The 16,702-nt window shown below is 41.9% G+C and overlaps 1 protein-coding gene across 1 annotated transcript in view; it reads right to left on the bottom strand.

Annotated features, from left to right (window-relative positions):
* Positions 1-10,119: 10,119 nt before the first annotated feature.
* Positions 10,120-16,702, bottom strand: part of FER1L6 (fer-1 like family member 6) — a 123,372-nt gene continuing 116,789 nt past the window's right edge. The window contains exons 40-41 of the mRNA XM_032873449.1: positions 12,494-12,594; positions 10,120-10,731 (exon numbers count right to left, since the gene is read on the bottom strand). Of these exons, the coding sequence (XP_032729340.1) occupies positions 10,548-10,731; positions 12,494-12,594 (285 nt within the window). The 3' untranslated portion in view covers positions 10,120-10,547. The remainder of the gene's footprint in view (positions 10,732-12,493; positions 12,595-16,702) is intronic.

Below are 16,702 nucleotides of genomic sequence, written 5' to 3' on the forward strand. Positions count from 1 at the left end.
TCTACTTCGTGGCCCCCAGCACTGCCTGTATGTGCGTGGATACTGACTGATCCAGCCAAGCTTCCTGAATACCAGAGGAAGAAAAGAGCTCCTGGGTGTCTCCTAAGAGCCCTGGGGGGACTCTTAGGAATCATAATAGTTCTGGTGAAGGAGCTCAGGAAAGCCATAGAAATGATTCTCCACAATCTGAAGCTTGTTGTTTTATTGAAAATCAGTTGGCTTACAGTTAGCAAGCAGCTTCCTTAAGTCATCATAAACATCCCAAAGACCAGTGCAGGCAGAAAAATTGGATAATTCCCTAAGGAGAAAATAGCCTATAATGTAACAGCTACTGTGTTGGGAACAGGAAGAGAAGATGGTTTTAAAGCCAAAGAGAACTGCTTGGTAATTACCTATGACATCCCAATTTCTGATCTGTGAAATGGGAATAATCATACCTGTCAGTAGAAAGCATTACTATTACTCACCAATATCTGGTTCTACTTTACTTCTGAGCACACAGGGAATTGTAGTTCTCTGCTCTCTTGAAGTTGGGTTTGTTCATGTGGCTTGTTTTTGCCAGTGAGCCATGAATGCAAGTATCCTGTGCTATTTCCAAGTGGAAAAAGCATTTACTAGTCAGTGTTGGAGTCTCATTACTCTATTTTTCCCTAATCCAGAAACTGTGGAATTAATGTTGATATAGAAGGTCCATATGGAATCCTGGGCCAGCATGTAGAGAGTTGCTCAGACCCAAAGTCATGTCTGCGAGGGAGAGAAACTATTCAGATAAAACTCTGAGATTTTGGGGGGCGTGTGTTACTATAATATATTCTAGCCTATGCTGACTGTAGACTCTTCTTGGAGTCATCACAGGGACTCAAGAAGATTATGAAAATATCTAGCTCACTGGCTATAATAAGAGCCATGACTAGGGATGGTATGTATGAATGAAGCATGGGAAAATATCCACCAGGAAGCTTTCAACACACGGTGCTGGGGAAACTGGAAATCCACACACAAAAGAACGATGCTGGTTCCTTAATTAACACTATATACAAAAACTAACTCCACATGTACCAGAGCCCTACATAAAAGAACTGCAACTATAAAACTGCTAAAAGAAAATGCAGAGGAAAAGCTTCAGGACACTGGATACGATTGTGATTTCTTGGATATGACACCAAAGCTGTAGGCCACAAAAGAAAAACAGGGCAAGTTGGGGGGGGGCACCTGGGTGGCAAGTTGGAGGGGCATCTGCCTTTGGTTCGGGTCAATGATGACAAGGTCCTGGGATTGAGCCCTGTCTCAGTTTCCTTCCTAAGTGGGGAGTCTGCTTCTCCCTCTCTCCCTGCTCCTGCTCTTTTTCTCAAATAAATATATAAAACCTTTTTAAAATATTAAGACAAGTTGGATTCCATCAAAGTGTTAAAAACAAAGGACACCATCAACAGAGTGAAAAGGTAAGCTGCAGAATGAGAGAAAATATTTGCCAATCGTGTATCTGATGAAGGTTTAGTACCTAGAATGTATACAGAACTTCTAAAACCCAACAACAACAAAAAACAAATAACCCAGCTTAAAAACGAGCATAGGACATGAGCAGATGTTTCTCCAAAGAAGATACACAAATGATCAATAAGCATGAGAAAGTGAAGCCAGTGAAGCCTGAGGGACCCCAGCTTAGAAAGGCTCTGTCTGTGCTGTTTCTCAGCTAGTCCCCGCTTACTCACATCCTATATTTTACATTGGAGTAAAAACCAAAGGAGCTATGTTCCCACTCCAAGGGGGAGGCAAGAGGGTTAATCATTCTCTTTCTCTTAGTCCCCCAGACACCTGATCACATCTACAAAGAGCCGGATCCCAAACCTGTTCCAGGTCATCAGTTTCAAACAAACCTTGGCCAACATTGGCATCAACACCCCCTACTTCAGTGATTTCTAAAAATCACACCTTTTACTCACTTGTCCCTTGCCTTTGATTGGACCTTATCCTGGATTCCTGAAGGAACACATTCCCTGATCCCTTTCCAATATATACCCCTAACCCCAAGTGATGACAAGACTCATTCTCCTTTCCTTTCCGAGTCTCCCAGACATCCTTCTGTCTACCTTCTGTACTTTATGCTACTCAATAAACTCTACTTTCACTTTCTTTGGCTTGTGTTTGATTTCTGTCCCGTGTGAAGCCCAGGACCCTCTCTCTGGGTCCCCAAATCTGGGTCCTCGGACCTGGCCTGCATGCATCAGCAAGACACTCAACATCACTAATCATTGAGGAAATGCAAATCCAAACCATGAGATATCACTTCACACCCACTAGGATGGCTATTATGAAGGAAAAAACCCACCAAAGTAACAAGTACGCTGAGGATATGGAGATTGCAGAGCCTTTGTGCACAGCTGGTGGGAACAAAAAATGGTTGCATCGTCATGGAAAACAGTACGGTAATTCCTCAAAAAATTAACCATAGCATTACTGTATGATCCAGCACTTCTGCTACTGGGTCTATCCCCGCCCCCTCCCAGAACTGGAAGTAGGGTCTCAAAGAGGTCTCAAAGGGATATTTGTACACTCACTTACAGCAGCAATTACAGTAGCTCAAAGGTGAAAGCAATCTGGGAGTCCATGAATGAATAAACAAAAGGTGGTGCACACATACGGCGGACTAGGATTCAGTCTTACAGAGGAAGGAAACCCTGACACAAACCCCAACACCGATGAACCTTGGTAGACATTGTACTAAGTGAAAGAAGCCAGCCACAAGAGGCAAACGCGGTCTGATTTCAGCCACATGCGGTGTTTAGAGTCATCAGACTCATAGAGACAGAAAGCAGAACTGTGGCTACCCGTGGCTGGGGAGGGGGCATGGGAAGCCGTCGGGAATGGGGCAGAGTTTTAGTTTTGCAAGATGAAAAATGTCCTGAAGATAGAGGACGCTGATGTTTGTAGAACAATGTGGACACACTTACTGACATACAACTGTACACTTAGCAAGGGTTAAACAGCAAATTTTATGTTATGTACATTTTGGTAAAATAAAAAATAATTTTTTTTTTAAAGTGAGATTTAACAGAAGTACAGGAAGGAGAAGAGAATACTTTCACTTGGGGATTCTAACTGCTTGGTTTGGTGCTCAAATGCAGCGGTGCCTCAAGGCATGAAATTCTCCCTCAGTTTCAGCTCCAACTTGAAGAAGGATAATATGTCTTTTCAAAGGGACTAGTGATGCCTGGCCCTTCACCGCCAGAGGTGAAGAAATTCAGATAAAGTACTGGAATAAACTGTGGCCAGTTTTGTAAGGTCCAGAAGAGCATCTCTGTATCAGTTAGGATTTGGTTCAGCTGCATATAGCAATGAAAACAACACATAGCACTTCCAAATAACTGTGGCTTTGGAAAGATAGAGGTTTGTTTTGCTTTCATGTGGAAAAGTCTGGAGATAGTCTCTGTAGGACTGGTTTGGTGACTCTACTATTAGGGATTTGTGCCGCTTTTATCTTTCTGCCCTACTACTTATGGCAGCTTCCATAGTCAAGGTTGCCTCAAGACCCAAGGTAACTGATGGAGCCCCAGCCATCACATCCACAGTTCAGGAGTGATGAAGGAGTAAGAAAAGGTGCAAAAGCTCTGGTCTGTCAGCTGTGTCAACTGCCTTTAGTAAGATTTCCTATAAACCCTACCCACTGAGCCCTGCCCACACAGCCGCGGCTATCCCCAAGAACAAGAAACGGACAGATGTGATGCTTGAGCTCAGCACACGGCTGCTCTCATACAGCTGGCCTTCTGTTACTAAGAAAAAAGGAGGAAATGGATATTTGGTATACAGCTAGCAGTTTCTACCCTGCCTGTTTCTTCACATCCTTAACTTCCAAATTTAAGATCTATGCCTGACTTAGAGAGAGCTCAGTTAAATGCATTGTTTTCTCCACTGGACGTGTGGGGATTCCCACCACAAGATAGGTCAAGATAAGGGGAGCCTGGGTGGCTCAGCGGGTTGGGCCTCTGCCTTCAGCTCAGGTCATGATCTCAGAGTCCTGGGATCCAGCCCCACATCGGGCTGTCTGCTCGGTGGGGAACGTGCTTCCCCCGCTCTCTCTGCCTGCCTCTCTGCCTGCTTGTGATCTCTCTCTCTGTCAAATACATGAATAAAATCTTAAAAAAAAAAAGAAAAGAAAATGTGATATATTTATTTTAAAAAAAAGAAGTGGCAAGATAAGAAAACATCAAAAAGATCTGGGGTAGCTTGAACGAGAGCTGCCTTTACGTTCTCTTACCATCATCAAACGCAGTGCTTCAAGTAAACAGAAGAAGAAACTCCAACCTGCATCCATGATGTTGTGTAAATATTTGGGGGGTTGTGGTTGAACCCCTGGGGCATGGATGAACCCTAAAAAAATCATCGAGGGGGGCAGGCTCACCCACCTTAAGTCAATCATTAGGCAGCCCCTCTAGGAGAACTTAGAGCAGAAGGGGCAGGAGGGAGAGCGAAGGGCTTGGAGTTAAGATGTGCTACAAAGGAGCTCAGTCATCTTAGAAGCCCCTAGAGCTGTTTTCTGGTCTCCACAATGGGATCTTTGGGAGATCGAGGGAGGAAGTAGATGTATTACTTTGTAATCTATAATAGCACTCAGCGAACATGAGTGGTTTGTTACTCAGATAGTAAGTGACCATTCATTTGGATACCATGATATGGAAGACAATACTGGACACTTAGAAAATGTTCCTCTCCCTCCATCCACAGTAGAGAGCCATCAGCCATCAACCCCCCATGCCCACACTCCCACAACCCTACAAGATGGACATCATCTTCATCTTATACATCAGAGAGATTCAGAGTTGTTGAGTAACTCGGCCAAGGTCACACAGCTACTGTCTGTGCCCTCGCTTTGTGCCACTATCTCAGCCTCCAAAGCCCATTTTCTTTCTCCTGCTAAGAGTAAGAGAAAAACAGAGTGCTCTTTTCTCAAATGGCCCTTTCTAATTGAGGGAGAGCAGAGACATGTGTTATGTCTTGATTAGGAGGAGCTAGTGCTGCCTTAAAGGAAAGCTGAATTTCAGTGGCTGGTCTGGAAACTCCTGGGGACAGAGGTACGCCTTATCCACTGTGCTTGAGAGGATTTTAATGAGTCGGGGAAGGAAGGATGGAGCACGGTCCTTCCTTTCTCCTGAGACACTTGTTACTTGAGGGGGCTGAACAACAAATGAGAACATCTTGTTCCAGAGAGAAAAGTGTTTGTGGAACCTCCTTCTTTCATGCACAGTAATGACCATGGCTTTCAGAGCTCTGCCGAATGGGCTTCCAAACTGGGCTGGATCACAGTGCCTGTGTGATACTCATGCGGCCGGCAAAATAAGGCCTCCGGTGCCCAAAACAAAGTTCACGTCCTCATCCCCAGGACCTGTGACTATGTCACTTTACAAGGTGAAAGGGTCTGTGCGGATGTGGTTAAGGATCTCGAGATAGGGAGATTTTCCTGGATTATCTGGGTGAGTCCAGTGTAATCTCATGCATCCTTAAAAGCAAGAACTTGTCCAGTTATAGTCAGAGGGGGGCGTGACTATGGAAGAAAGGCTCAGAGAGAGGGAACTTTGCTGCTTTCAAGGTGGAGGGAGGAGCCACGAGCCAAGAGATGCAGGCAGCCTCTAGAAGCTGGAGGAGGCAAGGAGACAGATGCTCCCCTAGAGCCTCCAGGAGGGAAGCCAGCCAGTATTACTGGCTGAAAAGTGTCTTAGTCCATGTGCCAGAACATTTCTACAGCGCAAGTCTGATCCTCCTCCCTCGCTTATCATATCCAATTAGACTCCGCATCCTGCTGAAAAGATGCTTGTGCCACTGGCTGCCAGTCTTTGGGAATCGGCTTCATGCCAGGCACGCGCGAAACATTTTACATACTTTTCCTGCAATCTTCACAGTTCTTGTCGAATAGTAGTAATTCCTTTGTATCAGGTGAGAAGCTTGGAACTCAGAGGTAAAGCCAATTGCCCAGATAGGAGATGTGGGACATACACACAAGGGAATATTACTCAGCCATCAGAAAGGATGAATACCCACCCTTTATATCCACTTGGATGGGACTGAAGGGGACTATGTTAATGAAGTAAGCCAAGGAGAGAAAGACAATTGTCATTTGGTTTCACTCATATGTGGAACATAAGTAATAGCACAAAGGACAATAGGGAAAGGGAGAGAAATCCAAAGGGGGAGAAATCAGAGAGAGAGGTGAACCAGGAGAGACTATGGACCCTGAGAAATAATCTGGGGTTGCAGAGGGGAGGAGGGAGGGGAGAGGGGTAACAGCATCATGGGTATTGAGAAGGGCACGTGCTATCATGAGCACTGGGGGCTATACTTAACTAGTAAATCACTGAACACTACATCAAAAACTAATTATGCACTATACAGTGGCTAACTGAACATAATTTAAAAAAAAATGAAATGGTGTGGCTAGGATTTGGACTACCCTGTCCTTACTCGCAGGTGCCTGGGCAAGGGGGGAGGCAACCTCACCAACATACTGGAATGGGCTCTTCCTCTCCAGCCCCACGGCCTTGGCTCTGGCGCAGGTTCTTATCTCCCTCCAGGGTGTTTGGCGACTGCTTCCTAAGACAATCCACCGCCCCTGGATCTCATCAATCCATCACGCGTTATAGACAGAATAACTTCTCTAATACACAGACCTGTTCTTTCCCATTCTCTGCTCAAACCCTCCCAGGGGACCCCATTTTGTGCTGCATAAAGTTCAACTTCTTAGCATGGCATTCAAACCCCTCACAATCTGGCTCGGAGGTCAATCCATCTCTTCAAGTTCTCTACAGAACAGAAGCACCAACAGGTTAATTTTGTGCCAGAATATGCTGTGGACTTCTCATCACCATATCTACCAATGCCATCATATGACAAACAAGGAAAATAAAGATCAGAGATGGAAAGTTATCTGCCTTAGGTCACATAACTTGTATGAAGCAGAGTAAATACTAGACTCCAAATTCCCCGGTAGACCACCCTGGAACTTTAAAGAGAAAATCTCTGATCTCTCTACTTCCTTTATCTGCCTTCATTACTGTGTGAAAACAACCATCCTGTCTTGTGGGGAAGGCTACAGTACTTCCAAGCTGCTCTCCCCATGGAATAGAAATCTAATCATGCCTCTCCACTGCTTAAAAATCCTTTGCCATCCATTACTTCTAAAACAAAGACCCAAACTCTAAAGGATGTGACCCTTACATGACTTTCCAGCTCCACCTCAGCACCTTCTGTCTCTCACTATAATACTGACACTCTTTCAGACTCCTTCATGTGCCTCACTCCCTGCGCCCTCAGGGCCTTTGCACACACTATCTTCTCTGTATAGAATGCTCTACTTCTTCTCTGTCTTATTCTCCTTCTCCCTCCATCCATTCCTTCCCCAGGAGGTCCTCCTCCTGACTGCCACATGAGTGGGGACCTTCCATGAGATGCTCTTTCCATTCTCAATACTTTGCGTCTGTTCAGTCCCTCAGTCAGTAGCTATCCCCATGTGTCATTATTTCATCACTGTCCTCTCTCCACCAAAATCTATGCTTCACTAGAGCAGGGACTTACGTTATAGGGTTGTGTGCTTTTGTGTATCTAATGTTGATCACAGCACCAGGAACGAGGATGGAGCTCAATAATTATCTTTTAAATGAATAAATACCAACTAGCGCCAGCTGTGAAGTCAGTAATGTAATTTCCACTTAATGTGTTTTAAGGGAAAGAGCAAGGAAGGTACCAAATGTCTCAACTACTGGAAACACAGAACTGGATAGCCTCCTGTGGGTTGTTTGGTGGTGGTATTGCTGGTACTGATTTTGTTTTGCTTAGTTTAGAGGAAAGAATTCAAATATTGTGAATAAATAAATAAATAAACAAAACTGCTGTGAAACAGATTTAAGCTGAAAGAAAAACTCTAATGTGTCAAATGAATAAATTTAGTCATTTTTAAGACCACAAATTAGTAGGGACTAATTTATGTAGGGACTTATGGTAACTTGTTGGGAAATGGGTGTTTTTGCTTTTTAATTTCTAAAATTTTTTAAAATGTCATATCTTTAGGGCCAGGGCTGCAAAATTAGACCTAGAACATTATTTTATTTATTTTTTTACATGCAGGACAGGCCATAAGTGATAACTTATGTATAGAACAGCAGACATAGCTAATTCCAAAATTATCCTAGCTTGCCACTTCTTCTCACACATTTCTTATGATGCCATCTGATCTGAAAGTGTTTCAAATACTTCTGTTAAAGGCTTTTCAGCATTTGAACATCTTTTGGCCTCATAGCCAACTTGATGAATTCTATTCAACTTTGAAAGATTTTCAATTTTTAGCTTTTTTTTTTTTGGTGAATTTGAATAATGTGCATTATTTCATCAAAAGTTAACATCATTTTACTGTTCAAAATCTAGCAGAAAGTGTAATACCTTAATTCTAACCTAAAGTAGTGGCATTCTTTTCCTTCTGAATGACATCACTGATGTATGTTGTCCTTTCTCTTAAAACTCATCCATGAAACACATCCCTTGCTCAGAGCTTTTCTTGGATGCCCCATAATTTGAAGATAAAACCAGACCTTGAGGTGCTACCAGAATGTAATACCCATGGAGAAGGAGCCAGGTTTGTCTTTTCTCAGCTGCATCCCCCCCACCCAGCACACAAGAGACACTCAGTAAATATTTTTAAATGAACACATTTAAATCTATATTTATTCATTGAATTTTTACTTTAAAAATAATATATATTTATTTTAGAAGTTCTAAAATAAACATATTTGTTTTAGAAGTTTTAGGGAAAATAGAAAAACAAGAAGAAAAAAAAAGATACTGTTACGTAAAGATAATCACTATTCACAATTTAGCCTATTCCCCTAGGCTTTATCTATGCGTGTATACGTGTTTTCTTTTTATATCATGCTGTACATACAGTTTTCTAACTTATATGCTTTTTTTTTTTAACTTACAATGCACTCAGTGTATGCATTTTATTCCATCGAGTATTTTTGACTCCACCACTCCCGGCGGCTATGTTATTCTACAGCAAGAATAAGTACAGTTTATGTAATGAATACCACCAGGAAACCTTGCCAATGCCATAAATGTTCTATTTTCAACACTTCAGGAAAATAGGGCATTATAGTTACTAGGCAGTGAGCACCTAGGAACTCAATGAACGATACTAAGTCCAAGATCACACAGCACATGCTTTAATCTTATTTCGATCAACCAGGAACATTCTAGAATGACTTTCCATGTAGAAGTAAATATCCTTCATTTTAGAAGAATTATATATGTGGAAAATGATCTATAGAAAAAAGTAGCCCAGGTGCTTCTGGTGTTGAGAGGGGAGCCCCAATCCAGCATCCTCAATACTATCAAATGGCCTCTCATGCTTGAAAGAAGGAAGATAGGGTTGCTCTATTTATTTGTGTATGAGGCCAAGCACTTCAATTCCTTTGCTTCCTTATTTTAACTCAGAACACCAGCTGCTCACTTCTACTCTCTGCTTTAGATGGGGTGGCAGATCTAGACAGTGTAGAAAAATCAAAGATTTTCTTTCAAAAGAAACTTGACCCTAGCTGGCAAGTACATAGGATATTTTTTCTGGGACTGTTTTAGAAATTGATGTGTGCTTGCGAGTCATGATAGTACTTATTACATATGGTGGTAAGACTAAGTGCTGAATAGTGCCAAGGATGGTCATTCACAGCATGGTGTATGGAAACACCATATTTGTTGGGGCTTATATATCTGGCCAAAGAGAATTCCTACTGGTATCATAGAGATAACCCCCCTACATGCATACACAAAATAATATTTCATATTTATAAAATTCCCACTTGGAAATTGCCATAGAGTGAAAATCCAAGTGGATTTCTCCAGAACTCATTTCTACCATTGAATGTATTCTATTTAAGTGTTGAATTCTATGGAAAACCAGCAACATCTCAACTCTAGATAGGAATTTCAACAACAAAGTATTTTAGGTGATAAAAAGCCTTCTTTCCAAGCCAGTTTCAGAGCCTGAGTAAGTGAATGTGTTCTATAAACTGTAAGGATTAAACAAGGTTAAGATATATGGGACAGGTTGAATGTCTAGTAATTTGCTAAAAATGCTTTCAGTTTGTTTGCTGTAAAAATTTTATTTAAAAGAAAGTGCTTCCAATAAGTCTCAGACCCAGAATAAGACCTCTCAGAATAAAACCAATTACATAAAGAAAACATTTGCCTAAGTCAATTTGAGGTCACTATTGATTACTCTGAGGCAAAGGAGTCATCATTTCATGCCATTCTTGGGCAAAAACATGGCTTCAGGCTTGTGAATTTGGAAGGTCGTGGCCAGGGTTGGAGCAGGTAGGGGAGGTTCCTTTCCCATTTCTTCCAAAAAGAGCTGATCTGTCTTTAGATAGAAAGAGTGGTTCTTGGACCCTTTGAGTTCATCCTCCTAGCACCCAGCTCAGTGCCTGCACAGAGCACATGCTCTTACATATTAGATATGAGGAAGAAGAGAGGATTAGTGGAATGAGAGGTGGCTAATCCTCCATGATTCTCTAGGGGCCCCCGACGATCTTATTGCTGATGGCTCCAGGCAAGGTGTAGATGAAGAGGACCAGGAAGATGATGAGGATGATCAGAATGAAACCGATGATAATGTACTTTTTGTAGTTCTTCCAGATGAGGTGGTACAAGCACTTGAAGGGGCTCACAAACCAGGAGAAGGAGGTATCTGGGCGGCTGCGAGGGAAGCAAGAGAAAAATCAGGAGAGGGCCATGATTCCAACACATGGGATTCTCCAAACCTCAGAAAGTATTTCTGACTCCCACTTTCTAGAGGTCCATAAGCAGATGCCTGGGAATGGGAGAAGCTCATGTTGCCTTGAAGCAGGAGTGATCCAACATTTTGGGTGATGATTCCTGCATCATTTTAAAGCTTGGTCTGGAGGAGGTCTGACAGTCCTCCATCCATCCAACCCTGATCAGCTCAGCCCCCACCTCTTCCAAGAGGCCCTCCTTGACCACCTTGGTCCACAAAGATCCCCCTCCTTCCAAATTCCTATCTCATCTATCACTTGACTTTAGCTCTTTTTGGAACTAACCTACTGGTCTTCTATACTCTGTTAACTATTTTATGAGTCTGTGTTCTCATAACTGGAAGCTCTTAGAATAGAACTTATGTCTTAGATTTCTTTGGTGTTCTTCAAAGTATTTTTTTTAAGTAAGTACACATTGTAGGGACTCAACAAATATTTATGAATTAATGAGTAAGTAAGTATCCATTATGTTTCTAACATTGTGATAGATGAAAAGTAATTACAGAGAAGGAACCACTCATCTTGAGACACAAGGGATTTCAGGAAGGATAGGATAAATACAATTTGAAAGATTAATTTGTATACATATTCCATAACCAGATATATTTACTTTTTAATTGATATGTAACCATGGATTAAATTCATTAGGGTAACCCTTCTAGTAATTCTACTTCTGGGAATTTATTTTATTTTATTATTCTTTTTAAAAGATTTTATTTATTTATTTGAGAGAGAGAAAAGACAGAGTAAGAGAGAGCATGAGAGACGACAGGGTCAGAGGGAGAAGCAGACTCCCTCCCTGTTCAGCAGGGACCCTGATGCAGGACTCAATCCTGGGACTCAGGGATCATGACCTGAGCCGAAGGCATTTGCTTAACCAACTGAGCCACCCAGGCACCCTGGGAATTTATTCTAAAGTAATAATTTATAGGGGCACCTGGGTGGCTCAGTTGGTTGGGCAGCTACCTTCAGCTCAGGTCATGATCCTGGGGTCCTGGGACTGAGCTACAGGTCGGTCTCCCTGCTCAGCAGGGGAGTCTGCTTCTCCTTCTCCCTCTGACCTCTTCCCCACTTGTTCTTTCTCTCTCTCTCACTCACTCTCTCTCTTTCAAAGAAATAAACAAAATCTTAAAAAAAATAAAGTAATAACTTATAAAAGGGAAATATTTTCATCACACTACAATGATGGAAAAAGGTAGAAGTAAATTAAATATCCAATTATGGGGTGATGATCAAGTCAATTGTGGGCACCAAGTCTATGGAATTTTCCACAGGCATTAAAAAATCCTAATTCTGACCACTATGGCAACAAAGCAAAACTCTGCAGCACAGGATAAATGAAACATTAAGAAAATTGTGAATGCTTGATCCAACAACAAGTAGAAAAAAATTCATGTAGAATTCATATTCACATAAGAAGACTAGAAAAAATATATGAAATTATTCTAGAAATGCTCATAAAGCAGTATTACAGAAAAGGACCCTCTCCATTTTCCAAACAGTCTATATTGTTTTTAGAATATTTCTCAATTATAGCAACAAAAAGCTACCTGGATTGGCGGTACCTATTGGCTGCCTCCTTGTGGCTCAGTCCTCCTAGAGGGGCCCTCTAGAGAAATGCCCTGTCCCTTGCTTTCGGGACTACAAAGGGCCTTTCCTATGCTCTAATCCCCAACCCCACTCACTTGGGCTTGGCCAGGGGCTCTGGCTCCTTCCGGGCTTTTCCGACAGGATTTTTCTCCGCTTCCTCTGCTGTCACTAAGTGGAACTCGGCTTCAACCTTGCCCTGCACAAAGACAAAAGTTTCAGTTTCTAGTCACAAAGACCTCCTGGGAGCAATGGCAACCTTCTAGCAGTGTCCAGTGTGGGAAAACGCCAGGAAGTATTTTGACTATCCTGCTGCTTTGTTTTGAGAAAAATTGTTACCTTTTCCATTCTGGGAGAAACCATTTTTATGATGAACAGTAAAAGCTCTGAAACGATGTTGCTGTTGAGTTCTGTGAAAGGAGAGGTCCCACCTGTACACACAGACACACATATCCTTGGTTGCCTGGGCTCTTTCACTTGTAAAGGTTCAGTTGACAACTGATTACAGAAACTCAATAGCAATTAGAAAGGGATCAAATTACCTGAGTGGAAGAGCCTTTTCTAATTTGACAATCTTTCTTCTCTGCCAATGATTCTCCAGAGGCAATTGGTGGGTTGGGGCCCTACATTTGCCCAACGGCTTTTCTGTTACCCTTCATTGTTTCTATTGTCTGCACACATTGTTTCAGAATTACTCTTCTCTACTTGAATTTCCTCTTTCCTTCTCCTTCGAAAAGAAGCAGCCCCTTTGGTTTGAAAATTGTGTCTAGTGCTTCTTCAGAATGCGCCATGCATTGTTAGCACTGACGTAAGTCTTGGGTCATCAAAGCGTGAGACAAGACAGCTGCAAAAGGTAAGGGTCACTCTTTCTTGTTTGTTCAGTCGTTCACTACTTTTAGGGACCCTCTGTATGCCAGGTACTGTTCTAGACACTGGGGACTTACTGATTAAGAAAAATAGGATCCTTGATTTCTTGGAACTCCAGTTCTTGGTGAAGACCCTCTCTCTTTGGTTTTGTGGATTGAGAGTCAAGGTAATAGGAAGGACACGGAACAGTGGGGGGACTAAAGCATCATGGAAATATTTTAGATCCATGATTGTCATTTTGGAATTACATGTGGATGGGGCATAACCTTATTTTCTGTCTCAGTAAAAAGATTACAGTTTCTGATGAACCAATGGGCCTGTGTTAACTTACCAGTTCACCCCCCACCCCCACCAAGAGCCAGGACTGCTTAGCAGCCAGGATGGTTGCTGGCAACCATGAAAATGTAATCATGGGAGAAATTAGAGAAGAGTAGTGTATCTAGGGTGGGGTTGAATTGGAGAAGAGAGGCAGTGGCATGGTTGTCTGAATTAGTAAAGAAATGCAGTGCGCATATTGCAAATGAAGTCATGAGTTCAAATCTAGGAGGCCTCGTTCATTCTTTAGGCTACAACCCTGGCCCAACTCAGAACACATTACATGTCCAATGATGCAGAATGTTCCTTAAAAACACAGATATATATGGTCTGTCATTCCTATTGACAAATTTTGGCCTTATAGATAATGGCTTGCATATACAGGTATTTGGGGGAACATCTGAAAACCAGGAAAGAAGGAATACAAAGCTTCTGTCCAGTCTAATCACTCCACTCCACTCCACCTCTATCAACAGTGGAGTCATAGTACTACTACTGTATCTGTAGCTGTGATTATTTATTGAATGCCACTTTGCCTATATTCCTTCAATTTATCTATCAATAAATCACAGCAACAAGCAAAGTAGGTCTTCTTTTTACTGATGGAAAAATGAAAGAGTGGAGGTCAAATAACTTTCCCAAGGTCACACAGGCAATAAGCCAACCAACTGGAAAGTGAACTGAGGTCCATATGATGCCAAAACTCAAGCTCTTTCCATGATAGGGGGCTGCCTCCCAACTTATTCATGCATTTGCTAGATAGTTGGACTAGAAGATTTGTGAGAACCTTCCTAATCCTAACATGAGATGATTGGTTTACTCTCATCATAATTATCACTTGAAGGCGTTTGTCTTCTTGTGCCTCAGATTCCATTCCTGTCAAATGGCCAGATTTGCTTTAGGGAAACTTCTGGCTCTACTTCTAGGTTTCATGAAAGACAGGAGACCCTGCAAAGCTTGAGGGGTAGAAGAAACCCAAGAGGCCAGCCTACCACTCATGGCAGAGGGCTTTGCAATATGCAAAAATTCCCAGAGGTCTTCCAGAGGTGACTTAAGTGCTACAGTGTATTTATCTGCTAGAAGCCTCATCCAAATCATCTGCATTTGAAAGAGAGTCAGCTTAAGAGCTGATAACTAGTTCCTAACTAGTTGCTAACTAACCAGTTGCTGGGCTCCAGGATGTTTGGAAGAGAGGACAAAAATCAACAGTGGATAAGTTAGGACCAGGGCAAGAGGATCACAGTTGGCTCTTTGTTTTTCACTGCTTGGTAATGAGCTCAGTCACAGGGCTGTAGAATTTGCAAGGTGCTCCACACATACATCATTCCATGTAAACCTTCTGACAACAGGTAAAGTAGACATCCTTACTCCCATCTTATAGCTGAGGAAACTAAGGCTTGATGATGTCTGATAACTTGCTTTACAAAACCAGGTTTTGTGCTGAGATACTATGACACCAAACCCCATCCCCTGTTATTCACTGTGCCCAAGAGGCCCTTCTTTATGGAAGAAAAGAAGCAAACTATATATTTAACAGCAAGGAAATGTGCCTATTTTGAAATGTTCAAGAGAAGCTTCATAATCCTTGCCATGGCCATGGCATTATATGTTTTTCGCTTCCATCTAATGGATGACCTTGGGTAGTTTAAGGATTAGGATCACATAGCATAGCATGGTGTAAGAGTTGAGTGAATGAGATTTGGTGCAGACAGATCTGCATTTGAAACTGGACTCTACCACTTACTAGCTGCGTGGCTTTGGGTGAGCTACCTGCTTCAGTCTTGCTGTCCTGGAGAGGTTAATAGCATGTACCCCACAGATTTGTTTTGACAGATATTTGAAATAACATATATACAGTGCTCAACCTAGCACCTGGTAAATAGCAAACTCTTAAGAGATTATAGTTGCTACCTTCAACACTATTTCATGGATGGAAACACATAATTTTATAGGAAGCATCTGCCCAAATAGAAAACACCCAAAGAAGACCCATATTCCCACAGGGGGGAAAAATGCAAAGAAAAGGGAAGCAGAGCATATGAAATCAATTCTGTTCTAGGCATAGAAGTCATGGGTTATTACCATGAAGGGTCTTGCCCCCACTTCACTGTCCTGCTTAAGTGCTTACAGAGTCTTTTTCTGATATCACACAGGCCCCAGGAGGAAAGTGTTTACTGACATATTCTGATAAATGCCACTCCTCATTCTGTATCTCTCCACACAGAGGGTTCCCAGTTTCATTTTAATTATCGATACTTAACCAAGCACCAAGTAGAGGTCTTAAGCTAATAATATCCTCCAAATACAATTTTAGATCAAAGCTAGGAAAAAGAAATGGACAACTTGAGAGACCATTAACCTAATGACATCTATGGATGGAAAAAAATGACCAGGAAAGGTCCGGAAAAGACTGGATTTCTTGCACTGAGTGTGTTATTTATGGGCTTTGAACTTCACTGAGCCCAGAGAGTGGATGCCTTGGGGAGGGGTGCAGGTCCTTTAGGTCAGATATGCCTTCTTCAGTGATAATTGTTGCTTATTAAAACAACTCTCAGTGGTATGAGATAAGGCATTCTCATACATTAATGTTGTGGATGTGGCAGGCAAAGTCTTTTAGGAAGAGCGACACACACATGTATACATACATGTATATACACACATATATGCATGGATACATATAATGCCCATGTATGTATGTGTATTACATTATATGGTCATACTCTCAACAAATGGAAATAAGTTATAGTCACTGCCTCCTCAAAAAAAAAAAGACAGGAAAAATGTTTAATTCTATCAATTCCCACTTTGTGGGAAATGGCATACCAGACTTAGACAGGCAGATAAATTAAGGAAATAATTCAAAACTCAGAAAAAGCATAATATGCAAAGCACAGTCATTATTCTGTCGGCTCTTCAAATTGTCCTATTTGTCACAATGATATGTCCCAGGCTCATCTTGTGTCCTTGACCTGGAATCAGCCAAATACGCCTGCCTGGTTCTTTCAGTAGAGATCGGTATTTAGAAACCAGGATCCAGATGCTTCTTGCTACTTAGTGATTTTACTTCTAGGTCCTTTCAGTGAAGAGAGCTAGAAAAAATATTTTTAAGTCCATAAGTCCATAGT

The sequence above is a fragment of the Lontra canadensis genome, unplaced genomic scaffold (assembly GCF_010015895.1).
Source record: "Lontra canadensis isolate GAN:19392208 unplaced genomic scaffold, GSC_riverotter_1.0 scaffold49, whole genome shotgun sequence".
Taxonomy (NCBI): Eukaryota; Metazoa; Chordata; class Mammalia; order Carnivora; family Mustelidae; genus Lontra; species Lontra canadensis.